This window comes from Balaenoptera acutorostrata, chromosome 11 (assembly GCF_949987535.1).
Source record: "Balaenoptera acutorostrata chromosome 11, mBalAcu1.1, whole genome shotgun sequence".
NCBI lineage: Eukaryota > Metazoa > Chordata > Mammalia > Artiodactyla > Balaenopteridae > Balaenoptera > Balaenoptera acutorostrata.
Genome location: NC_080074.1, coordinates 80,613,655 through 80,641,209, shown reverse-complemented (window position 1 = coordinate 80,641,209; position 27,555 = coordinate 80,613,655). Strand labels below are relative to the sequence as shown.

General features: G+C 38.6%; 1 protein-coding gene across 6 annotated transcripts in view; it reads right to left on the bottom strand.

Moving 5' to 3' along the window:
• DENND5B (DENN domain containing 5B) overlaps window positions 1–27,555 on the bottom strand; it is a 221,568-nt gene that overhangs the window by 33,331 nt on the left and 160,682 nt on the right. For 3 of the 6 annotated variants that reach the window (XM_057556534.1, XM_057556535.1, XM_057556536.1), the window contains 6 exons: window positions 16,649–16,742; window positions 15,708–15,818; window positions 12,220–12,351; window positions 10,795–10,947; window positions 9,845–9,923; window positions 2,938–3,019 (listed from right to left, as the gene is read on the bottom strand). In XM_057556534.1, coding sequence (XP_057412517.1) covers window positions 2,938–3,019; window positions 9,845–9,923; window positions 10,795–10,947; window positions 12,220–12,351; window positions 15,708–15,818; window positions 16,649–16,742 — 651 coding nt within the window. The remainder of the gene's footprint in view (window positions 1–2,937; window positions 3,020–9,844; window positions 9,924–10,794; window positions 10,948–12,219; window positions 12,352–15,707; window positions 15,819–16,648; window positions 16,743–27,555) is intronic. The other 3 variants (XM_057556537.1, XM_057556538.1, XM_057556539.1) reach the window with 1 other exon arrangement.

Here is a 27,555-nt window from a genome sequence, read left to right as displayed (position 1 = left end):
TTTCAGGCTGGCTCCTATGTCTTTTTTTTTTCTTCTATTTTTTGGCCATGCCATGTGGCATGCGGGATCTTAGTTTCCCGACCAGGCATCGAACCCACTCCCCCTGCAATGGAAGCTCGGTGTCTTAACCACTAGACCGCCAGGGATGTCCTTCCTATGTCTTTATTACCTGATCCTATACTTTCTGAGCACTTCCTTACTTTCTGGCCTTACCAAAGATGCACTAAGTTCATCCTATATTTTCCCTTCCTTAGTCCTGGAATCAATCACTTCTCTAGAGAGCCATGGTTCCTTTCATTGGAGAATGGTATTTGGAAACCAATATGTGGGCACTAGTTGTGCTCACTGTTACTGGGGTATTACTACTTCTAGGCCCTCTCAGTGGAAAGAGCTTGGAATTATACCAGTTGGCTGCCAACGGTAGGAAACTGGGAGAGATGTTGATGCGAAAGGAGTGATGGAACTGTTCTGTATCATGATTGTGTGTTTATGAAAACATACAGAACTACACACCAAGAGAGGATGAATTTTACTGTATATAAATTTAACCAAAACCCAACACAAGGGGCTTCCCTGGTGGCGCAGTGGTTGAGAATCTGCCTGCTAATGCAGGGGACACGGGTTCGAGCCCTGGTCTGGGAAGATCCCACATGCCACGGAGCAGCTGGGCCCGTGAGCCACAACTACTGAGCCTGCGCGTCTGGAGCCTGTGCCCCGCAACGGGAGGGGCCGCAATAGTGAAAGGCCCGCGCACCGCGATGAAGAGCGGTCCCCACACCGCGATGAAGAGTGGCCCCCACTTGCCGCAACTAGAGAAAGCCCTCGCACGAACCGAAGACCCAACACAGCCAAAAATAAATAAATAAATAAATAAAGTAGCTATAAAATTAAAAAAAAAAAAAAAAAAAAAGCTACTCTTAAAAAAAAAAAAAAAACCCAACACAAAAACCACTAGGATGTGGAGGGAACCCCAAAAGGAATACAAGCTAACAAATAACCCTAACACTATTACAAATGAATACTACAACCACACTGAAGGGACTGGAGAAAAAAAGAACTAAACTAAGTTTTGGAAAACAGTATTTTGACTGGATACTGAAAGGCTAATGACAAAGAAAACTGGGGCTGTGCACAGCACTGAGCTTAGCTAGTAACCTTGCTCCTTACAGGGGCTGGGGTAGCAATTCCGAAAATACAGGTTGCACAAATAAGTGAATATGTTGCAGATAATGAGAGCCAGGTGTCTCATAGTTGGAGAAAAAAACTACGAATAAGAGAGAAGGCTAGAATGGTCCCTGTGGTACTGAACTGGAATCAGAGATATCATTATGAATTTGTGGTCTTAAAAAAATTAATTGTGTGTATGTGTGTGTAAAAATACATATACACACATATAAATAAATATAGAAACAGAAATAAATATAGATGTATGTGTATGCATGAGTTCATAAACATAGATTTATTTCCAGGCCTATTTTGAGTGCTTTACACTTATTAACTCACTGAATATTTACACCAAAATTTTAAGAGAAACACTATTATTTTACAGGTGAGATAACTGGGAATATAAGGAACTACCCTTGGCTACGGAGCCTAGTGAGTGGCAGAGCTAAAATAGCAACCTTTATAGGCTGGTTCCACAGCCTGAGGTCTTAACCAGCACGCTAGACTGCCTCTTATAAAGTGAAGGGAGTTTACTGAAGCCAGACATCCCTCCCCACAAAAAGCCAACAACATGAAGCAGATAAAAGTAAATAAGCAGGAAACTGGAAGGAGTGGGGCAGCCTTATGTGACGTCACCATCTCCTAATTAGGTTTCAGAAGTTTGGCCCTGAGGTCACCACTGCAAAGCTTTTGACAATCATCCCCTTAAGGTTATGGATACTGTGAAATCACTGCAGAACAGATGTGGTTTTATGTTTCCATTAAGAGAGCTGGAGTGCATTTTCCCCTCAAAGTTACAACTATTCATCTCATGCTGACCATCAAAAGGAATCATAAGCCACATGAGGACAACTACATTTCATCTATCAAGGAATAAGGGCTAAATACAAACATAGGAATTGATTCAGATAACAAAATCCAACATTTACTGAACTCTCAGGATGACCCGAGTACTTCCTGAAACTTTTTAGTATAATGGACTAACTAGTTTAATTCTTATGAGCTAGATAACTGTTTTTATCTCTATTTGAGAGAAGGAAAAACTGAGGCAAAGAGAAGTTACAAAAAGTGCCTAGGATCACACGGCTAGTGTGAAGCCAGGATGTGTCACCACTGTACTATGATGCCACTCATAAAAGTTATGCTTTTCACTTGTAAGCCTCTGACAAATCAAATAAACATCAATAGTTAATATTAAAGCACACCACAAAAGAAAAATTTCAAGCATTATAAATGTTATAACATTCACTTTAGACCCACATATTTTAAAAGCTGACTAAAATGTACCCAAAATGTTTAAAAGAAAAAAGCCTCTGCCTTCCTCATTCAATAAATCTATTTTAGGTATGTTGATGCCTTCTAATGATTTCTAAAGCCAGTAACTGCATGTGATAATTCTCAGATTTGCATTTGCTTCAAAGAAAATCTACCTGTCAGCGATTTTTCTGCTAAGTAACCAGTCATTATTTGCAGATTTTTTGGTTTATATTTGGGGGCAGAAGGAATTTAAGGAGATTAAAAAAAAAAAAGAACAAAAGAAATTGTAAAATAATTTAGGGCTATTTTAAAATTTTTCTCAGTTGCATTTTGCCTTTGGATTTAATGTCAGGAAAAAACATAATAGTATAAAAGTAAAATAAATAAGATTATAAAAAATGTTTTCTTCAGAATACATAAGCAAAAAATACCATAGCCACAGTTATTTGAGCAATTTAAATGAAAGCCATAAATATTTCAAAGTTATCACCATATGCTAGCACATATATCAAATACCTCATGTCTTGGATAAGAGAGACCCTGAGTGTTGGCAACATAACTCCTGAGTCAGATTTTCTTCTTTCTGGTCCAAGGGCAACTATGTAGAAAAATATCAGCAAAGTATTAGAAAAATAACAGTAAAGACTTAAAAAAACTACATGGTTCACATTCCATAAACAAATACTTTGGAATTATTTTGATGTGAACAAATTTTAAAGACAACAGAAAAGCTCAAATTTGTTTACCTGAATGTTCCTACTTTATTAATACAGTAAACTAGTTATTTTCTTTCTAGTTAATATGGGGCTGTATTTGAAAATTTTAAATGAATCATGAAAGCCCACTTAGCAAATAAGACAATGTGTGCACATTTTGGCCAGAAGGGCCAGTCACTTTCTAAAGTTATCATTCTAATAGCTCCAAATAATTACAGGAAAGTAATGTCTGTAAATTAACCTATTAAGTACGTGAACTATCTCTGGGCTTGTGAACTACAATCATACAATACCCCTTCTGAAAGAATGTTTAAAAAGAAAAACCTAAGAGTTTGGATTCTTTAGTCTGATATAAGTTTCTACTTGAAAGTTCAGAATCCAAACTACAGTATGTTTATCATGCAAAGTGAGTAATCTTAATGGACAGTTACAAGTATAATGTCTATGAGCCATTCTCCTATGAAGTCTGAAGAGCTAACATTTATAAAAGAAGGAAAGATTATTCTCTTATATAGCAATGGCTAAACAATCAATTATTGGTTAATATGTTGTAGCTGGAGTGCTCAATCTCACTTTAAATGAGATGCTGTGGCGTTTTGTCCCCTTTCTTTATTTCCATTTTCCCACCTGTAAATGAAAAGTAAATTGCAACATCACACTTGGCAAATACATTGATAAAATCAGAATTTAGGATGTGGGTTTTTGTTGTATATTAAACTTGCATTTTCTCAGTTTTTAGATCCATTCTACTTCAGGGGGCTAGAATACAATATCAGAACACATAAATATACATGAAGCTGGCACTGAAGGAAGATAGGGAACATTTTGGTGGATTAGGATCTGCAAGTTTTTGGCACTTGGTGAAAGAAGCTGGGCTGATACTTGGCAGGTATAAATGAGCACTGATGGGGTTGCCAAGACAAAGAGAATGCGGCCAGACCAACCCAAAGGCAGTCCTTTTGAGTGCCTTCCCTACCAAGCAGGTAACGAATAGGGCATTTGTCTTGGCAGTTTGGGGAGGGAGTTTTCAATGGGTCACTGAAAACACTGGTTCATCTTGATACCCAAGAGGTAACAGACACCGAAGACACTATTCCAGAAACTTGCAGGGAATGTGCTGGTTGTCTTCCTGTCTGAGACTATCATCACTTAAGTGTGTTAATTAATGAAAGCACATCCCTCTTTTGGGGGAGAAAGTGAAATACCTCAGAGAATGTCTCTACACTCCAGATGATTAGACAGCATGAAAGATGGCCACACACGTAGTAAGAAATGGGTTGAGGGACTTCCCTGGTGGGGCAGTGGTTAAGAATCCGCCTGCCAACGCAAGGGACACGGGTACGATCCCTGGTCCGGGAAGATCTCACATGCTGCAGAGCAACTAAGCCCGTGCACCACAACTACTGAGCCTGCGCTCTAGGGCCCATGAGCCACAATTACTGAGCCCATGTGCCCACAACGACTGAAGCCCGCACACCTAGAGCCTGTGCTCCGCAACAAGAGAAGCCACCGCAATGAGAAGCGCACACAGAGCAATGAAGAGTAGAGAAAGCCCGCGCATAGCAACGACGACCCAACAGACCAAAAATAGATAAATAAATGAATTAATTTTTTTAAAAAATGAAATGGGTTGAGAAGAGAAAAAGAAAAGATCATGAGGCAGGAGAAAGGAGCTGAGACCAGAATCTGGCAACTTGGCCAGAGGAAGACATGACAATACAAGGAATCATGCCTCAGGGAGCAGAGAACAGCTGAGAGACTTAATAAAAGAGGAGTCTGACATTTAAAGAAGCAGTAGCAACCACAATAAGAGCATTCACAGGCCTAACCATGTTCTGGAATCCTGTTTTGGAATCCTGTATTCTAGCCACCCTTCACTGATCAATATTCCTTAAACATGCGATATACTTTTTCATGTCTCCATGCAATTCGTTAAAGTCTCTGGTTCATCCTTTAGTGATTCTGTATCTTTCTCCTTGTTTATAGACTATTTATCACTTCAGATTGAGAGCAGTATAGCTTAATGGTTAAGAACATGGCTTTCTCAAGCCCTACAGAGAACTTAATAGCTCGCTGACCTTGGGTTGGTCGTTTAACCCCTCTATGATCTGTTTCCTCATCTGCAAATTGGGGACAGTCACAATACCTACCATATTCAAATAGATGTAAAGCACTTATAATAGTGCCTGGCATAAAGTAAGTTCTCAAAAAAAAAAAAAAAAAAGAAAGAAATTTAGCTTTAATTTTGCCTCCGTGTGAAATCTTTCCTGAATATTCTCTTTCCCCTAGGAACACTGTTGGATAAGTCATTCCCCCCTCTCTCATGGGACTTGTAAAACTGAACCTCTATCACAAACTTACCACAGTTTAACACTTCTGTTACTCCTATTAAATTATATGCCTCTTGAGGCTTGGTCATATCCTATTCTGAGAATATCCAGAGGGCCCCTCAAAATGCTCAGCAAATACTCACTGAGGAAGATGAGATTATTTAGGGCCAGATGGCAGAACCTTAAATGACAAGTTAGAAATTTACAGAAATCCTAGGGAGGGGAAAGAAATTTTGAAAAGAAATGATATGCTTCTCAGTGCTTTTTAGTTAGTTAACTAGAGTGATAGTGTGATGGTATAAGGGCTATAAGGGAGATGAGCTAGAAGTTGTTCCAAAGGCCAGCCTGTGGATGAACTAAGACAGTGGCAGCCAATGAGAACGAAGAGGAGAAATATGCAGTGGACTTAAATGACTGGATTAAGGGTAAGCAAGACTCAAGAGTCACAAACAATATTAAGTATGAATATAAACTGTATTAATATATACTATCCCATAGTTAAAACTTTCCTTAAAATTTTTTAACCTTAACTTTGCAAATGAAGAAACTGAGGCTCAAAGAGGTTAAGAAACCTGCCCAATCATATCCATTAATTAAAAGGGGCAGAGTGTTCTGATGTCATGTCCAGTGGGCTGTTACATTAAGGATGACTTTTTGGCTTATAGTTTGACTGAGAAGAGGGTGCTGATGTCATTAAGTGAAATGGAAAGAAGAAGGGAGAAAGCCTGACTGGGACAGGAGGGAGAGGTGCTAAGATAATGAGTTTGTTTCAGGATGTGTTGAGTTTGAGGTCCCAGTGGGCTATGGACGTCTAGGAACTAGGGATGGAGATAGAGATTTATGAAAAATCTGCTAATGGGATAGTTGGATGATAACATCGGATTAACTGTCAACAAAAAAATGCTGAAGTCCTAATGCCCAGTACCTCTGCCATAAATGCCTGTTGTTTAAGCCACCCAGTTTATGGTCCTGTATAATGGTAGTCCCAGGAAATTAATACAGTACTTTATTAGTAACTTTGGAGGAAAGTTTAGAAGCCTGTGAACAAAAATGCAGATTAGGAATAAAGGAGTAAGGCCATACTTTTTATCTAGAGATCTAAAATCTAAGAAGTTTCCATGAAGTCTACTCTAGCCAGAAGAGAAATTTATGAACTATTTTAAAATGTGTATTTCTATTAGTATATATATATATATATATATATTTTTTTTTTTTTTTGGCCACACTGCATAGCTTGCAGGATCTCAGTTCCTCAACCAGGGATTGAACCTGGGCCACAGCAGGGAAAGCCCTGAATCCTAACCACTAGGCCACCAAGGAACTCTCTCTATTAGTATTTCTTAATTCACTATACTCAAAAGCAATAGGCTACTTTCTCCTTCAACATAAACACTCATGGATTTAATACTTAGCCACAGGAATTCCTTTGTATTCTGCCTGAATCAATGTTACTGCATAGACAGCAAGTTTGTAGAGCGCAGATTGCATATATTATTTTTATAGAGCCATCTATAGTCTACGGGCAGGTAAGTAACTAAAGAAAACTTTTGATGAAAATAAGACGTTTAAAGAGTGACTCCAAATTCTTGGCTAGATCCAGAATAACCGTTTAAAATGGTATTTCCACTCCCTTCTGCATCCTACCCCACCCCCTATGTCTAAGCTGGTCAACATTCTTAAAGGTAGAAACTTTGGGGTGATATGTCAAGAACAGTCCTCTTTCTAGAATCAATTGCATTGTGAGATCTTTTCTCTAAAATAGGACTTTTAACTACTAGGTACAGTGACTTGGTCAAAATTTGACTAGGTCAAAATTAAGACAGTTTTAAAAGACATGGAGGAAACTTAAATGCATATTACTAAGTGAAAGAAGCCAATCTGAAAAGGCCTCATACTATATGACTTCAACTATATGACATTCTGGATAAGGCAAGACTATGGAGACAGTTAAAAAGATCAATGGTTGACAGGGGTTAGTTAGAGGAGAGGGAGGGATAAATAGGAGGAACACACCATTATTAGGACAGTGAAGGTACTCTATATGATACCACAATGGTAGATCCATGTCATTAACATGTATTTGTCTAAACCCACAGTCTGCACGACACACCAAGAGTGAATCCTAATGTAAATAAACTATGGGCTTAGGGTGACTATATGTCAATGTAGGTTCATCAACTGTAAGCAACGTACTACTCTGGTGGAGGATGATGATGATGAGGGAGGCTATGCATGTGTAGGGGCAGAAGCTACAGGGGAAATCTCTGAACCATCTCTTGAATATTGCCATGAATCTAAAGCTGCTATAAAAATAAAATCTATTAAAAAAATTTCAAGACAGTCTACCCTGCTATGGTCCTCTTACTAAGACAGATCTTTTCCATTCTTCTGCAACCCTTAAAATGTCTGATTCCTGTTTAGTGCTGCTTCTGAAAGAATAGTAATGATCTATCACCTAATCTCATCCTGGCTCGATGCTAATAAGAGCTGTCTTCAGACCCACTGTGAATCTCTAAGGACTTGGAGGATCTTTCCTTAATATGAAGATGCAGACTGTTTACTGCCATTAATTAATTAGGAAGCTAAGTAGTTGGCAAACAAAAAGTATTTTTGGGGGAAACAAACAAACACCCAGATTTAAAATCATTAAAGTCAGTGAACTGCTAATTTCTAAATAATTAGAACACACTGTTTCTCAACAATGAACGATTTTACTTTTAAACTGATTTTTTAAAATATATTTCACACTGTCATCTTTTTAAGTCCTAACTTCGTGGGCTGAATTATCAGAAGTGTTAGAGCAATATTTATCAAATCCACCCCTTCAGACAGACAATAAATTTGATTTCAAAAGCTACACAGCTTACATTAATCCTACTTAGGATCAGTACGATATTTAGCTTATGTTCGTTCTTAGATCTCCAGCCCTTCATTGACACCTGGCAGTGCAGCACAGGGACTGCATGAGGCTTTGACACATTCCATATTTCTGAGCCTTGACTTCAGAGTTGTACTGGTGTCATCATTGACTGACTGAAAGGCCCTGCAAACAGCTGAGTCTCTGGTCTCTAGCTCAACCACCCACAATTTGACCATTCAAAGCCATGAACTTGCTGGTGCTGCCAGGTAGCTGCTCACTTTAACAGCTGGACATTCTCACATGCCTGTTCAGCCCAAAAGTCAAATGCTTCCACCTCCCTGCTTAACTGAGCTTGGCTTTGCAGCATTTCATCCTACAAATGGTTATTTCTTCCTAGGAATTTATTTATTCTAATTAGGGTAAACTACCTTGGTTATGGCCTTACGTCTGAAGAGCTAAATCTTCTATGAACGTGGGTAAACGTTAGAGATAGTTTCAGGGAATATGCCAATGCATTTTTACTTTTTCAATAGAAAAATGGACAACGGAGATAGATGGACACTAGAGAATGCTTTTAAACTCTATCTAAATCTTTATAAATATAGTTACATCCCGGGACATCAGAACCTTGACATTCTGTTTAGAGGGGCTCCAGGGCAATGTAGTATCAAATTCATATTCCTAGCTGTTTTATTGGATACATTGAAAAACTAGGTTTCCAACAATAAACACCACATTTAGGGTAGTATTGCCCTCTAGGGGCAGTGAGGGGAATGGAAATAGGGTGGTTCAATCATATTTGCAATGCTTTATTTCTTAAGCTGGTGGTTGGCTTATGAGTTTTTAAATAAATAAAACTTTTTTTTTTTACATTTTTCAATGTCTAAAGTAATCAATAATTTTAGAAAATGTTCCCAAATAGCTGACTCAGTATAAAACATTTTACCTCTACTGGCTTTCCACGGTTACTTCTACTTTTTGTGAAATACATGGTTATTTTACCGTTATTAGCTAATGACTCATGATACTGTAACATGAGGTGTCTTGTCATAAATTGAAGAAGAAATCTGATTTCTGAATATTTTTGAAACGTATATACACGTTTTCTTCCCTGAAAGATTATTAACGATGTGAATAAACTTTTATTTAAGAAAAAAACCAGTATACACCACACCCTAATACTGGTGAGAGTAAGGAATACCACTTGTATGATCTACGATTACAACTCATTAGAAGTTTTCAAATGTTTTCTGATTTGATCAACACTACAGCCTTGGCATGGCTAATATTATTTTCCTTATCTTCTGGATGAGGAAGCTGAAGATCAGAAAGGTCAAGGGACTTTTCCCAGGTCTCACAGCTAGTACGTAATATTGCTCCTTCTACTTTACCCCGCTTTTGGCACGATGGGATGAGCGTCAGCTTGAGAGAGGTGGAGACAAAGCCATAGGCACTGACTTTACACATGGTTCACTGCTGCCAGTGCTGTAGAAACCATCAAGCCAATGAATTCTCACCTGGTGATTCTGCAAGGTGCTCTTGTTTCTCTTCTCTGTCCTGAAACTGAATTAAATGTGACCACAAAGCTGACTTCCCCTGAAAGTACAAGGCATATAAAAATTTTTCATTTTATAAGAAATGATTCATCAAAAAACAACTTATCAAAACCATTCACAATGAAATGCCTATTATTTGAAGCTGGGAGACCCAAGCTCATCCACTCCGAGCTGTGTGACATTCTGAGCATCCCACTCACGTGTAGTGAGGGTCATCCTTTGCCTCACTGACAAGACTGGCAACAGCCTGGGGAAGGGCAGCTAAGCAAAGGGCAGAAGTGCAGGCAAGGAAATTCCCGACTTCAGCTCAGCTGTTACTTAGTTGTATGTAACTAGGGCTGTCTACACTGGCCACACAAGCAAGCATGGAATTAAAGGCTCCAGCAGCACAGAATATATTTCTGTATGCAAAATATGTTTGGATGTATGCAGTAGCAATGAGGGAAGAAAACTGGGGCAGGAGGAGAAAGAGAAAAGGGGACGAAGAGAGGAAGATGAACAGAAAAAAAAAATAGAAAGGGAAATGAGGGACAAAAGCAAAGAAATCATCTATGTTTCCACCTTGAATAACCAGATAACTTAAAATGGCAAAGAACTGTTAATTCTGGCTAATAGATTTTTTTCTTGGACAGTGATGAAAGCAGATACTTAATGGAATCTACAGGGGATACAGCCTCCGCAATCAATATGTTGTTTTATCTTTTCCTGTTTACCAGAAAAGCGCCCCAAACTGCCTGCTAATCATGGGTTATATTTTCTTTTTCTGGAATTAAAATGCCTGTGGCGTATTTCTAGTCATCCTGTGACAAAGGGACATAACCTTTAATTTTTATAATATCTTTTTCTTTTTGTTACTTTTCTTAACAGAGCTCCTAACTCGCCCTGTCACCAGGGTCTCTTGAGACTGTTACCTGCTTGACCTGCAAGCCATGGCTCCAGATCCTTTCCAGCAGGTCACAGAGGCTGGCGATCAGGGTGTTCTCCTCCAAGCCGGTTATGTTTGCTTCCCCATGGCCCAGTTCCACTGCTTCGTGTCCCATCTTTTCCACCAACATGCGTTTTGTCTGAAAACATCACACGTGGTCACAAGTGTTAACCCCAGCAGTGAGCCCAAAAGCCATCAAGTCAATTCCTGGATCAGGAGATCTGGGTTCCCCTTCATTATACTTCTAACTGCAGATTTTGAATCACCTTGGGAAAAGTGTCTTAATCTCTGTGGTCAACTAACAAGTAATATTATGTATACTTTTACTATTTTGTCGGAGAAATAGTCACTAAAGAGAGACTCTGATGCTATTTTAAAGTATCCTCATGTAAATGGTTATGTACAACAATTTTCAGATTACTAACTTGAATAATACTGGGGGATTACACCAGGCCTAGAAAATATACTATAGAATCTGAAACCCCATCCTGCCACAGCTCACACTTCATCTTAGCATACTAAAGATATTCACACTTAGTTTTGATTGCACTTAGGCAAAAACTATAATACAAACAGGCAGCTCTAAATTTTTTCAGAACTGTCTAATTTGTGAGTGAAGCAGACCTCTTTTTTTCCTTCCTCTTTTTCTCTTTCATCTCCTCTCTGCTATGAGTATGTACCAGAAAATGGAAAGGAAATGGAAATCAGTTTCAAGTAAGTTAAGTTACAGCAGACTTAGCTGCCCTCATAAAATGTAAAGTGAGAGAGAATCTAGTTCCTCTAGGCAAGGAACTTGTCTGTGTGATTCAGCATTGTAAGCTGATGCTAAAATAGTGCATTTACTGAATACAGAGAAGGTACTCAAGAAATGACTGTCAAATAAATGAAGTTATTGGCTAAAATGATGTTCTGAGTTTTGTCAATTTGTATTGCTACCTCTGATAAACACAGATGTCTGAGAGGAGACTCCTGTGTAATATACACAAACCTACAACACAGCTAAGGTCTTCTTCTTTATGGATATACACACACACATATGAGCACAGATAAGGTTCTGCACAGGTGTACACAGAGACACGTATAAACACATACAAAAAAATGTGTTGCCTTTCACATAAGATGATGACATCCCTGACACAACTTCCGACTGGCTTAATATCTATCATGTTGGAGAGGAAGATAGCAATGGCTGAAAGGTGAGAAAAACCATGCAGGGCTCCCACGTCACTGACTCTGTGGCTAACAGAACCCATGGAGGTTCATGCCCTCAGTAAAGAGCACGTGAGGCTTATGCCCCAGTAAAAGTGTCCTTCTAGGGAAGCTACAGGCTCAAGTGGGGGTTGGCTCAGCTCAGCTTCATACATGGATTGAACATGAATGTACACTGTCCTGCATAGTGAGTAATACATACCTTCATTCTACATTCTTTTAATAAGCCTTCTACAAATTTCCAGTTGGTTTGTGCAATCACTGCAGGAGAGAGGTCTGACAATTTGGGTTGCCTCAGGTTTTTTCCTAAACTTCGTGCCTCTTGCATGTATTTCTAAAAATTAAAGAGTATTTTTAATGTATAAACATCAGATATTCTTCTGACCTACTTAACCTTACAAACAAGTGCAGGAACAACAAGATGCAAAAAAAGGCCATAAGTGTATACGTGCAACAGCGGTTCAAGGTTTAGCACACTGAAAGGCAGAGGGTATTCATATCCCCTCTACTGTTAGCCCTGTGAAAAGGAGAGTGACAGAAGCCACACCAAGTACAAACTCATTCAAAATGAGATGGAGTTTCATCTAGTTCAGTCTTTTTACTGGGAATACCCAGGGCTGTGATTAGTCAGGATCATGGCTGGGATGGAAAAATTCGCATGTCTGAATAACAAATCCAAGGTTCTACAGGAACCCAGTGATTCTCAGATCACTGGTCTCCTCCACCCATCTCCCCACAAAACAAGAGCCTTGACATGCTTCTAACCTCTTGGGCAGTGCTGTCCAACCCAACCCTTTGCCCTAATCAAGTCACAACAGTAAAATCAGGAGCTCTGGAAAATGGTTGAAACAAATTTTATGACCTCAGGCATATCTGCTTATTCATAAAATGGGCATAAAACAAGCCCACCTGCCTCACAAGAAAGCTATGAGATCACTCTGAAAAGTATCATGTGCTCCAATGCAGGAGGAGGCCTCTTGTTTCCAAGACATTTTGCTACATCCCTCCTTTGCCTTGTTCCACAGTCAAAAGAAAGCAGAAATATCATATTATTTTAGGAGACATCGATGGCTCAGAGAGGACCACAGAAACTCAGACCACTGCTCTTGAGCCTTGATTAGTGAACTTCCAGGAAAAAAAAAAAAAAATCACTACACGTAATTAGCGCAGGATGGCTGTTGTCTCTCTTCTTTCTGTGGTACCTGCAAAAGCTCATCCAGATACCTTATGTTTGTATCAGGACCACAGGGCAGAATCTCCAAAAAGTCTAAGTGTCTTAGGTCCATATTTAGAGAATAATTGCTCTAAATTATACAGTAAAATCAGCAGTTTATTGGAGAGAGAGAGATTGCAAGCCAGCACATCCTCCCACAGATACATATGTGAAGTCTATCTTTTCTATCTTAAGGGGAAATTTGATATTATAAGAAAAAGATGTGTAAAATCCTTTGCATTCTTTAAATAAAAGAGAGTTTGCACATTTAATACATTCCCCTTGGAAGAAAAATAACCTGCTAAATCTAGTACAATTTGTTAAAAATCTCACCAATTAGGGATTCAACGAATCCATTTACCTTCTACTTCTATTAGCCCTCCTGCCGAAAGGCAGCATTAACAAAATAATCTCTTTTCCAGTGTAATTATTTTAAGAACAGATTAAAAAATGAAATGAACTCTGCAAGAATTTAGTTGCTATAACAGTTGTGTATACTTCTTTCTGCTTCAAATCTTCTTTAGAGGGTCAAAGAAAGAGGAAAAATGGACAATGAGAGTCAATTATCACCACTAGGGAAATTAAGTGTAACAAGGTCTAGCAAAACATCCTGAAGGTTAATGTTCAAATAAATAAAAGCAGGAAATGAAAAGTTTCAGAAAAACAAACCTGAGATATAAGACAGGGATCATATATGAGATTATAATACCTGCATTTCCTATCATTTCAGGTTGTACTAATGTTATCTGGAATATTACAAATCAGAGATAAATGGTTGGTAAAAATAAATGTTAACTGTTAAATGTTAAAAGGGTTCTGTTTCTCCCCCAGCCTCAATTCCTCCATCTTTAGGACTTGTGCAAATGCAGAGAGACCCACTACAACACTCAATTCTCAAGAAGAGTTAAGTATTAAACGTGGCTTAGGAAGAAATACACTGGCTACAAGGAAAGAAGTGAGGTACATGGTTAGGCAAGAGGCTAGGAAGAAGCCGCAGGCATTTTTCTTTTCTCTGAAATATATGCATAATTAGATTTTTAAAAGTCAATAACTGGATTAAAAATTAAGCACTGTTTAAAGTTTACGTTCTATTTTATGACAGCAAGCTAGAATGGGGCTGTCCTTTGAGTGGCCATATTCACCAATCACCCTGCACATAAAGGGCAGATGTAGTATTAGCCAACAGTGAATTCCACAGGGCCACGTGCAAGCTCTCCTTCTGAGCATCTTTGCTGAAGCCACAAAATAAGCAACATTCCACAGACATGCACAGAATGGATACAGGGGTGGCTCAAGACCCTTCCTCACGGCAAGAAGTGAGGCTGCCCCTGTATACTACAAAAATAGAGCAGTGCCTTTACAGCAAACAAGTGACGATAAAACTGTGATTTTCTTTGGGGTCGCTGGAAGAAAAGGTGTATTTTAAGATAAAAAACTGAGAAGAAAGAGAAATCTTTCACAAGGAGTGGTTTTATAATAAAGTCGATTTCCCTACAGAGGGAAGCCACCCCAGGTTTCTTCTGAGATTTCTACTATGCTCTTCGTCGTTTTTGTCTAAGCCAAAAGCAAATCAGTAGGAGCTACCCATGAAAATATATCCTATTATTCAGTAAACACTGAAATAACTGCTCTTTAGTACAGGCTTTCCCTGAATTTTCTAATCAACACACTGTCCCTCTAACCAGCATGGAGCTTGTGAAGAGCAGACCACTGTAAAGTTAAGTAAATTTATATTAATATGTCTTTATATTAATATGTCATAATGGGAAAAAATACAACCAGGAGTCCTAAGTAACTCTGGCCCTCAGGTGAGCAGCTGTTGAGTGCAACCCAGTGTGCAGGGTTACTGGGAAGGGCACTGGCTTGGAGTAAGGAGGCCTGGCCTGTGGGCCTAGCCCTGACTTTGTGTGTCCATTTGACTTTAGGCAAGCCTCTTGGACTTCAGTTAAATCATGTCAAGTTGGACAAAGTTACCTCAAATGTTCCTCTTAGCACTAAGATTCTATATTGATGATCTGATTTTTCTGACCATATAAAATACAGACCAGGAATAAGGAAGGGTAAATTAAAACACTGTGGAGATAAAACTCGGCAAAAGAAAAGTTGTTTGAAAATGAATCACTTCTGCACTTTTGCAAAATGCTTAAATAAAAGAAAATTTGAATATTTAATGTATTTCCCCTTTGGAAGAAAAACAATGGTGCTAGATCTAGTCCCCCCTTTCCCCCTCAAAAACACCACTGATAGGGAATTCAAATAATCAGTTTTACCTGCCAATGGTATAGAATTACTCTTGTTAGCACACACCACCATGAAAAGGTACCAATCACAAAAGGAAGTGGAGAGATAACAGTTCACGTCACAAGGTGATGTGAGGCATTCTAGAGCTACGTGCACTCATACACGTGGATGATTCGAGGAACACCAAAGACAAGATTCAGGAACATCTGCAAAGCACTTTCAGGCAAAGAACATACCAGGCAGCACTCAGAGAAGGATTTTTTAGGAAGTCGTGCAGGAGGAGGTGGACCCTGATCCCACTCCCAGAATGCCATGGAGTTCTGACAGACCACAAGTTCCCCGGAAGGCTAAGAGGATGGAGAAGTGCCAATGACAGAAAAGCAAAAAAGAAAAGGATAGGGAGAAAGAGACAGCAAAACAAGCATGCATATGATAAAGTCACAGCAGAAGGGAAGGGAGAGAAGAAATACAGCAGCACAAAAGAAAAGCAGTAGACAGGCTATGCTTCAGTTCTTAAGAAAATGTTTAAAATCATATATATATATATGAACACATCAACAAAGAGCAATATATATATTTGGAATGCTGTTTTCTGCTTTATTTCTACCCATCTGAGTTTAGAAAATAGTTAATGGATCCTCTAACTACATTTTCTTTTGATCACAAGAAAAAATAAAAACTTACTTATCATTATTCAAATGTGTAATTACCGTTTTATTTTCAAGTAGTACAAATAAAGCATAAGGATCTCAATTTAAAATAATTTTAAAACACTCCTAAAAATGGTGTCAGCAAGCCAAGGACAAAGCACAGGCAAATATATCTTTACTTACTAAGTTTAAATTATGCTTGAAACTTAGAAAGTCTATGCTCTTATACCTTTTTTCCCTGTGGGAGACATACTGACCAAAAATTTATCCTAAGCTTAACCTTTACTTGATGTGGTACACAGGGAGACTTGTTTTACAGCCTTATTTTAGATGTATTAAAATTACAAAAAATGGAAAAAAAAAGGTGTTTTCAGCTATGTCAGTATAAAAGGATTACTATTTTAAAACATAATTGAACGATTCTTTTAGAAGAACACGAAAGAACCTACACAATGACACCTGCTGGGCTAAGTAGGCCTAGTTCACAGCTCTTGCATCAAGGCATCCCGGGAAGGCAGCCCACATACCTCCCTCAGGTCGTTGTCCAGCCCAACGTGCTCGGAATGTTGGCGAAGGCGGTCTTTCCGGCGTTGTGCAGTGGCGCTCCGACTTACCCAGCGACTGAAAGAACAGAAGGGGTAGGTTAAAAGAAACAACCAAACAAAAAAAAGTGTGATCACTTGTCTTTAAAATAGAAAGAATGTACTGTTGAAAACCAAAGACCAACGATACTTATTTTTCAATCAATTCTTTTTAAACATATATAGCAGCTTTATTGAGATGTAATTTAGATACATACAATTCACCCATTTAAAGTATCCAATACAGTGGTTTTTAGTATATTCATAGAGATATGCAATCGTCACCACAATCAATGCTTTGTTGAAACCGACGTTAAAAAATGCACAGTAGCTGTAATGATCCTCTCTTTTCCACCTTACCTGCCCAACAGAACCCCAAACCTGGATAGAGACTACTACCCTCTCACTTCCTTTTAAAATATCCATGCAAATTAGTTATTGATTTCCCTCATGACTACCATGAATCATTTTACCTGCCCTTTATCAACTTTCCCCTGCTCCCCATTCCCAAACCTCTCACTTTATCCTCAAGTGCCTCCACTCAACTGATGACCCAGCCTTGCCTCCCTCTTCCTACCCTCTACTTCAATGATGCACGCACACAAACCCCTCATCTTTCTTCTAATCCCAAAGTATAATGTATATTGGCCACAACTATTGCTTCCACCAGGATCCCTGACCAGTTCTCTCTTGCCTTCTCCAATGTGCTCCATTAGAAACCTCCTGTGCCATATCTCCAACTTTTCTCTCTCAACTGAGTATTGCCCTTCAGCTTACAAGTATGCTGGTCTCTCTCGACATTCTATAGTTACATTTAAATCTGTTTCTTCACTCTTCTCATGTAAACATTCTTAAGAAAAGTTCAGGTGTAAGGCTTCTACTTATTTATCTTTGGATATTTTGTTCATCTCAAATCAGCTTCTTCCCCTGAAAATGCTCTTGAAGCCATTTATAGCCCTCACTGCCAATCCAATGGCTATTTTTCAATTCTTAGCTTACTTAAACTCTCTGCTGATCACCCTTTCTACCTTAAAACTCCAGTTGTCTTCAACTACCTCAGTGCTTCCAATGGGATAAGCTCTCTCACCTTTGAGCCTTTGAAGATGAAGTTTTCTCCCAACTTCTATTCATCTCTCAGACAGCTTTAGATGCTACACAGAAAGTCTTCTATGGTTCCTCCAAATCTAAATTAGCTACCCCTCTTATACTCTCCAACTGTAGTATTTATCACAGTGTGTTATAATTACTTATCTCTATTTTCTATACAATCCTCTCTACTATAAACGCTTGAAGGGTTGGTATCATGTCTTTCAGCCATTTTATTTGCAGAGTCAACTACATCACCTGCCCCTTCTATAAATGTACCCTAAATAAATGTAATCAGAGACACAGTCTAATATTTAGGTTTATAGATGTTCATCACAGCATATATGCAGTAACCAATTCTGTGTTTCCATTATTCTAAGACTCACATTTTGGCTTTTAAATGTTCCTGAAACTAGGATGAATCTTCTACATCATATACATGTTTAAAGTATAATTTTTCCAAAAAGCTTTTGAATTAATAGCAGATCTTACAACCAACAGTTACTTAGAATCAAGTAAATGTGCTCAAAGCAACCCAAATGTTCAACAGTAGGAGGTGCTATATAATGAAACGTCATATAGTCATTTAAAAAAATTAAGTTACTAGGGATATCAATAATATGGGAGAGTACTCATGATACAATAATGAATGAAAAAGCAGGATACAACATTGTGTAAGCATTTTCTACTTTTGTAAAAAACAAAACAAAATAAGTATCGACATGCATACATTTCAGGATCCATGCAATGGAAGGGCATAAAACCAAATGTTAACATCTCATGGTGATGGCATTATAGGTGGTTTTATTTTTATTTACAATTAATTTTTTATTGAGGTATAGCTGATATACAATATTATACAAATTTCAGGTATACAACAAAGTGATTCACAATTTTTTTTTTTTTTTTAGTTAAAAACTTTTATTTAGGGCTTCCCTGGTGGCACAGTGGTTAAGAATCTGCCTGCCAATGCAGAGGACACGGGTTCGAGCCCTGGTCTGGGAAGATCCCACATGCTGCGGAGCAACTAAGCCCGTGAGCCACAACTACTGAGCCTGTGTGTCTGGAGCCTGTGCTCCGCAACGGGAGAGATCGCGACAGTGAGAGGCCCGCGCACTGTGATGAAGAGTGGCCTCCGCTCGCCGCAACTGGAGAAAGCCCTCGCACAGAAACGAAGACCCAACACAGCCAAAAATAAATAATTAAATAATTTAAAAACCCACAAACTTTTATTTATTTATTTTTGTTTGCATCGGGTCTTAGTTGTGGCATGCAGGATCTTTCGTTGTGGCGTGTGTGCTTCTTTCTAGTTGTGGCGCGCGGGCTTAGTTGCCCTGCGGCATGTGGGATCTTAGTTCCCCGACCAGGGATCGAACCAGTGTCCCCTGCATAGGAAGGCAGATTCTTAGCCACTGGACCACCAGGGAAGTCCCAAAGTGAGTCACAATTTTTAAAGGTTATATTCCATTTACAGTTATTATAAAATATTGGCTACATTTCCTGTGTTGTACAGTATTATCCTTGTAGCATATTTATTTCATGCATAGTAGTTTCTACTTCTTAATTCCCTCCTCCTATCTTGTCCCTCCCTGCTTCGCTCTCCCCACTGGTAACCACTAGTTTGTTCTCTGTATCTGTGAATCTGTTTCTGTTTTGTTATGTTCACTAATTTGTTTTATTTTTTAGATTCCACATATAAGTGATATCATTATTTGTCTTTCTCTGACTTATTTCACTTAGCATAATACCCTCCATGTCCATTCATGTTGTTGCAAATTGTAAATTTTCATTCTTTTTTATGGCTGAGTAATATTCCATTGTGTGTATATATGTATGTGTGTGTGTGTGTATATATATATATATACACACACACACACACACATCACATCTTCTTTATCCATTCATCTGTTGATGGACGCTTAGGTTGCTTTCATATCTTGGCAATTATAAATAATGCTGCTATGAACATTGGGGCGCATGTATCTTTTCGAATTAGTGTTTTCTGTTTTTTCAGGTAAATACCAGAAGTGGAAATGCTATAAAATATAGCAATAGAACTATAAAATAGTTCTATTTTTAGTTTTTTAAGAAACCTCCATACTGTTTTCCTTAGTGACCTCACTGATTACGTTCCCACCAATAGTGTACGAGGGTTCCATTTTCTCCACATCCTCACCAACATTTGTTATTTGTGGTCCTCTTGATAACAGCCATTTTGACAGGTGTGAACTGATACTTCTCTGGTTTTAATTTGCACTTCTTTGATGATTAATGATGTTGAGCATCTTTCCTGTGTCTGTTGGCCATCTGTGTATGTCTTCTCTGGAAAAATGTCTATTCAGGTCTTCTGCCCATTTTTTAATTGGGTTGTTTGTTTTTTTGATGTTGAGTTGTATGAGCTGTTTATTTACGTTGGATATTAATTCCTTATTGGTCATATCATTTGCAAATATTTTCTCCCATTCAGTAGGTTGTCTTTTGGTTTTGCTGATGGTCTCCTTTGCTATGCAAAAGTTTTTAAGTTTAATTAGGTCTTATTTGTTTATTTTTGCTTTTATTTCCTTTGCTTTAGGAGACAGATCCAAAAAATATTGCTACGATTTATGTCAAAGAGTGTTCTACCTATGTTTTCTTCATATATCAAACTATTTAAGAAGATTTCTCAGGTCTTGACTTATCATCCCCATGACTGTATTCACTGTACTACTCTAGAAATATTTACTCTTGAGTATATCCCTGACAGCACAGAGCTATACATGAGTTAAGAAATGAATTTATACTTTTGCCATTCAGCGAAAGTCATACTGTATTAATGACAATTCACAATTTAAAATTTTCTTATTAATGAAGTATCCAATTTACAAAAAGCTTAAAATGAGAATGCTGCTTCTTTTGTTGCTTCTTAAATAATTTATGCATGGCTTTGGTTTCAAACTGACGAATCATCTCATTTCAGTCTGCTATTTAGAGGAACACTGAATAATTATGATAAAAATGGTAGCAAAGGAAGGTAACCCTTCTTTTTTTTTTTAACATCTTTATTGAAGTATAATTGCCTTACAATGGTGTGTTAGCTTCTGCTTTATAACAAAGTGAATCAGTTATACATATATATATGTTCCCATATCTCTTCCCTCTTGCAACTCCCTCCCTCCCACCCTCCCCATCCCACCCCTCTAGGTGGTCACAAAGCACCGAGCTGATCTCCCTGTGCTATGTGGCTGCTTCCCACTAGCTATCTATTTTACATTTGGTAGTGTATATATGTCCATGAAGAACCTAATGGCAAGACGGGAATAAAGACACAGACCGTTCTTAAAATAGTGTTGTGTTTTTTTTTTAAAGAATAGGTTTAGAGCGGGAAAAAAAAGGTACAAAGATCTAGTGACAGATCTTTGAAGTAGAATTCTTGGAAATGTCCCTAAAGCAAAAGATCAATAAAAGACTGTAAAAAGGGGGGCTTCCCTGGTGGCGCAGTGGTTGAGAATCTGCCTGCTAATGCGGGGGACACGGGTTCGAGCCCTGGTCTGGGAGGATCCCACATGCCACGGAGCAGCTAGGCCCGTGAGCCACAACTACTGAGCCTGCGCGTCTGGAGCCTGTGCTCCGCAACAAGAGAGGCCGCGATAGTGAGAGGCCCGCGCACCGCGATGAAGAGTGGCCCCCGCTTGCCGCAACTGGAGAGGGCCCTCGCACAGAAACGAAGACCAAACACAGACAAAAATAAATAAATAAATAAAATAAATTTATATTAAAAAAAAAGCTAATAAAGGAACAATAAAACCTGAGGAAAGTAGAAGGAATAAAGTAGGATAGAAATCATTGGAATAGATCATACTTCCCCACTCACTCCCCCAAAACAGAATTAATCAATAAAACCAAAAAAATCTGGTTCTTTAAAAAAAAAAAAAAAAAAAAGACTGTAAAAAGGATACAAAGAGAATTGGGTGACTGAAAAGGAAGATCCAGAAAAAAAGCATATCAAGACACTGACAAAGATTCTCTGCTTGACCAAACTTTAGTCAGACTCCTAACCTTTCCTAAGCCCATTTGTGCATTTCTTTGTAAAATCCAGTTTTAGCAAGAACCTAGCTAAGTCAGTTTAGCAGAAGCCATCTCCCCTCTCATTATATGATCATTCTGGATATCTGATCATGTTCTGAATTCTCCACCATTCCCCAGGTGATGTTTAATCACCTAGGCCTGCCTTCCACAAGAATCCTGTTAGGTCAGTTTAGTCAGAATCCCCCACACCCATGATGTTTCCTCTTAGTAATTTTCTATCCGCTGACCTCCACTCTGCTCCTTGGTGATAAATTCCCACTTGTCCATGCAGTATTCAGAGAAGCCTCTAATCTCCATCTCCACTGCAAGACCCAATTGCGGTGGTCCCTACACCTTGAATAAAGGTGCCCCTCCGCCGTGAATAAAGTCTGTCTTACCATCTTCAACAAGTGTCATGAATATTTTTTTAACAGCTCTGAAGCAAAATATAAATACCAGCTGATGAACTTATATAATAAATAAAGAGGAAGACTAAAATATAAGTAACACAATGTACAAAGATCTGGAGGCCTTGTAAACAGCCTTGTAGCAAAAAACAGGCAGTGTAAGATAGTAAAATTTGTTCAGGGATTTAAAAAATTAGGGTTACTGGGCAAGGTGGTTCAAATAAATAGTAAAAATATGAAATAGATTATAAACACCAGCTAATAAACTTATATAATGAGCAGAATACACATGGATGAACATTTCTCCTGGCAGGCAAAGTGGAAAAGCACAAAAGATAAGGATAAATATTAATTTACAGGATATAACTAGCATCTCACTCTGTGAGACAAAATGCCCAGTTTAATTTTATTTTCAAAACAGGGAAATTAGCATCTGCTTAAGAAAATTACTATGAAGTCCACATATTCCTGGTCTTGTTAAGTAATTAATTTATTCTTTGCATTATTAAACCTCATTTCTAAGCATAATTTTACCAAAGATGACCACATTTGCTGAAATACTAAAGACTGCTTATTTGCTTTTGCTTTGTAAGTAGTGTATGAAATTCTTACAGTTGATCAACCATTTGTACAGGCACAGTTACAAATCCCTTTACCCTGTAATTAGTTCTGACATCTATTCTCTTTCAGACTACAATTTAGTTGAAAATGTAATGCTTGGGGCTCTGTGTGGAAATGGGGAGATTATATATAAGATTAAAAGCAATAAAATATGGCAATAAGATTTGAAAATTGAAATCTTCCCTTCTAAGCACTCCTTACTTCCTTTCCCTTCCTTTATTTTTCTTCACAAACCTTACCGCTTTCTGACAGGTTACTTATTTTACATAGTAAGTTTTTTTGTTTGTGTCCTCATGTTGAAAGCAGGGATTTTTGTTATTTTGTTCATTGCTAAACTCCCAATGAACAGGACAGTGTCTCACATATAGTAAGGGGTTCAATAAATATTTGCCAAATGAATGAATGAGCACTCTAATGCTATCAAAAGGAAATAAAAACCATTTAAATTAATAGTCTACTCATATCAAATTGATTCAAAAAATTAGGATAATTTATAAACATAAGAAAAAAATGAATAAACTGATGACTAGTCATTCACTTCTGAAAAATAGAACATTGTATCCAGTACAATCATCTGTAAAGTCTGAATCCCCATAATGGTCAACATCTCTTAGCACGTTTTAAGTTCAGTGTTTATAAAAGCAGGGATAGCTCTTCACTAGAAGGTGAAACCCTGTAAATTAACTAAGGTAAGTAAGGTAAAATTTTCAGTCATTAGTTATTTACTTCCATCTTGTAAGCAGCATATTAAATTCTCTCTACAGCCTTCCTACCCAAGACTTTAGCATAAACGCTTGTGTTTCTACAGGAGGGGCCACCTTTCTAGTGAATCATCCTCCTTTACTGTCTTCATTAAAGTTCAAACAACCTGTTTAAATAAAAGAGTTCAATCAAATAAAGCTTTTTTTTTTAAAATTTTATTTATTTATTTTTGGCTGCACTGGTTCTTCGTTGCTGCGCGCAGGCTTTCTCTAGTTGCGGCGAGGGGGGGCTACTCTTCGTTGCGGTGCACGGGCTTCTCATTGCGGTGGCTTCTCTTGTTGTGGAGAACAGGCTCTAAGCGGGTGGGCTTCAGTAGTTGTGGTGCGTGGGCTTCAGTAGTTGTGGCTCATGGGCTCTAGAGCGCAGGCTCAGTAGTTGTGGCGCACGGGCTTAGTTGCTCCGCGGCATGTGGGATCTTCCCGGACCAGGGCTCGAACCTGTGTCCCCTGCATTGGCAGGCAGATTCTTAACCACTATGCCACCAGGGAAGTCCAAATAAAGCTTTTTAAAAATCCACAATTCTTTCACTTTACTGCATAGTGATCCTTTTCCAAATATGTAAAAGAATGCTGGTACTGAAGATTTTCCAGACCTTTCCACAGTTTTTATGAATGAGACACCATGAACATGGTGCCAGGAATAAGGAGACCTGGGTTCTAACCCTAACTCTGCCACTAACCCAGAAGTGTACTCTTACCAACATGTAACGATGACACAACTTCAGGGTTAGGCTATTTGATCTCAATCTTTTCTTAATGTAGCTCTTCATGAGGCAAGATGGCGCCTGAGAATGTATCTTGCTTCCCAAATTATTATCCTATCTTCTTTTGGGTCCACCCCTCTTAACAGAGCCCAGTGTGAGGCAGAAGTGAGGCATCTGAGGGCTCTTTCATTCTGAAAGACCATTAGGCTGGTATGACAGACTGTTGCTAAACTCCCTTACGTTCAATATTTTAGGCGATTCAAAATTTCTTGGGGGCTACCAAAGCAAAACATCCAACTCCAGAAGTAACAAAAGGCACACGTCACCTTTATATTAGAGTAACAGAGCCAGGCAGTATATGCAGTACAATGGTTAAGTGCTTGGGCCCCTGAATCAGCAGACCTAGGTTTGAATCCTAGTTTCACCACTTCCTACTATGTGATCTTGAAGCAAGTTGTTGACTGTCTCTGAGACTCAATCATAAAATGGGTAAAGCAATAGAGGCTTTATATGTAGGGATATGTTTGTAATAAGGATCAATGAGCTAATGTACTTAATGCAGTCAGAAGAGACGCTAGTGCAGACTGGCTTAATAATATTAGCTATTATCAGCAGCATCTCCACAACCAACACTCTCTTTTTTTTTTTTTTTTTTTTAAATTTTATTTTATTTTATTTTTTTTATTTTTTATTTTTTTTTAAAGGATTTTCTTATTTATTTATTTATTTATTTATTTATTTATTATTTTTGGCTGTGTTGGGTCTTCGGTTCGTGCGAGGGCTTTCTCCAGTTGCGGCAAGCGGGGGCCACTCTTCATCGCGGTGCGGGGACCGCTCTTCATCGCGGTGCGCGGGCCTTTCTCTATCGCGGCCCCTCCCGTCGCGGGGCACAGGCTCCAGACGCGCAGGCTCAGCAATTGTGGCTCACGGGCCCAGCTGCTCCGTGGCATGTGGGATCTTCCCAGACCAGGGCTCGAACCCGTGTCCCCTGCATTAGCAGGCAGATTCTCAACCACTGCGCCACCAGGGAAGCCCCCAACACTCTCTTGACATGGAGAAGGCTCCACTGGCAGGAAAGATAATGCTTTCCGAAAGCAGAAAAAATGGGTTACAAGGAAGGATAATTACCTTAAGTGAAGCAGTGATGAACATTTTCAAATTTTTTGACTGAGATCTCAACGGGGGCGGATATTTATAATGATACACACAAGCATACCTCATTTTATTGCACTTCAAAGATACTGCATTTTTTACAGATTGAAAGTTTGTGGCAACCCTGTGTTGTCAGATGACGGCTAGCGTTTTTTAGCAATAAAGTATTTTAAAATACGTATATGTAAAAAAAATAGACATAATGTTATTCTACACTTAATAGACAACAGTATAGCATAAACGTAACTTTTATATGCACTGGGAAACCAAAAACTTCTTGCTTTATTGTGATATTCACTTTACTGTGGTGGTCTGGAATCAAAACCATAGTATCTCTGAGGTATGCCAGTACTAGACTGAAAGCAAAGGAAACAGCAATGCATATAGTACTGTAACTGTTTTCCTTAATTCATAAGACACCATCTTTTTTCCTTTGATGTGTTTGCTATCACTGTAGTTTTCTCACGTGTAGACTTAAATGAATCAGTAATTTTGACACATTTCAGAAACACATTTAAAGGAACACCTTTAGCTGGGAAAATGGTAAGGGTTTCATTCCTTCAGGTTATTAAAAATAGGACAGTAACTATACAAACACAAGATATGCAAATATTACCACATATATATGCATCCCAAGAAACTCCAAGTAGCACAATACTTAGCCTAGTATAGTGTTTAATAAATGAAACCAAGCATTACCATCACATATAATAAAGATAATTTACTAAGTTTTCTTTTTTCCTGACCAATAAAATCATGACAATCATCACGGGAAATAAAGAGGTAAGTACCAAAACTTCCCCAACATGTAGCTCAGCAGATCATATGTTAGACAGAAACATCATACTTTAAAGCCATCTTTCAAGAACTTGCATATTATTATTTGGATTGGGCCATTTAGGTTAAAAGGCATAATTCCACCTGTCTTATTCCCCTCACTGATTCTCTACTTGTCTTCTGACAATTCTGGTGGCTCAACGCCACTTCCATTTTATACACTCACTCTCTACCACAGTCTTCTATCTCATTTGTTGGCCACTGCCTGGCTCCTCCCTTTCCTTCTCTGAGCCTCTTTAATAAAATCACAGATGTTATAGAATGTTAGTGTTTTTAAATGAGAAAAGGGGCAAGTGATTCCAAATTGTCCAAGGATCCTAAGCTGGTTAGTGGTCAGGAATGAACTAAATTCCAGAACTGCTGATTTCCAATTCAAAGGCTTCTTTCCAACTTACCATATTCCCCATTAATACTCTCCTTTGAGTTCTTTTCTTGTAAAATCCTTCTTTATTACATTCCTGTGTTCAACTAAAATCAAGACTTCCCCTAAATCCAAATAACTCTTTTCAATTCTAACCATATTCAGATATTTTCTGAGTGGAATCATCTACCATAAGAAACGATATGGTTTACCTTTATTTTTGGTTGTTTTGTAATTTCTGCACTTGATACTTAAAAGTACAAAATGGTGTCATGGGTTGAATTGTGTCTCCCTAAAAGATATGCTGAAGTCTTTTTTTTCCCTAATTAATTAATTAATTAATTAATTAACTTATTTATTTATTTTGGCTGCGTTGGGTCTTCATTCCTGTGTGCGGGCTTTCTCTAGTTGCGGCGAGTAGGAGCTACTCTTCATTGCGGTGCGCGGGCTTCTCATTGTGGTGGCTCTCTTGTTGCGGAGCACGGGCTCTAGGCACGTGGGCTTCAGTAGCTGTGGCACGTGGGCTCAGTAGTTGTGGCTCATGAGCTCTAGAGCACAGGCTCCGTAGTTCTGGTGCACGGGCTTAGCTACTCTGCAGCATGTGGGATCTTCCCGGACCAGGGCTTGAACCAGTGTCCCCTGCATTGGCAGGTGGATTCTTAACCACTGAGCCACCAGGGAAGCCCCAAGATATGCTGAAGTCTTAATCCCAGCACCTGTGGATGTTACCTTATTTGGAAAGAGGGTCTTTGCACATGTAATCAAGTTAAGATAAGGGCATTTAGGGTGAGCCCTAATCCAACATAACTGGTGTCCTTACAAGAGGAGAGCAGACACAGAGGGATGGTAGCCATGTGAAGAGAGGCAGAGACCGAGTTAT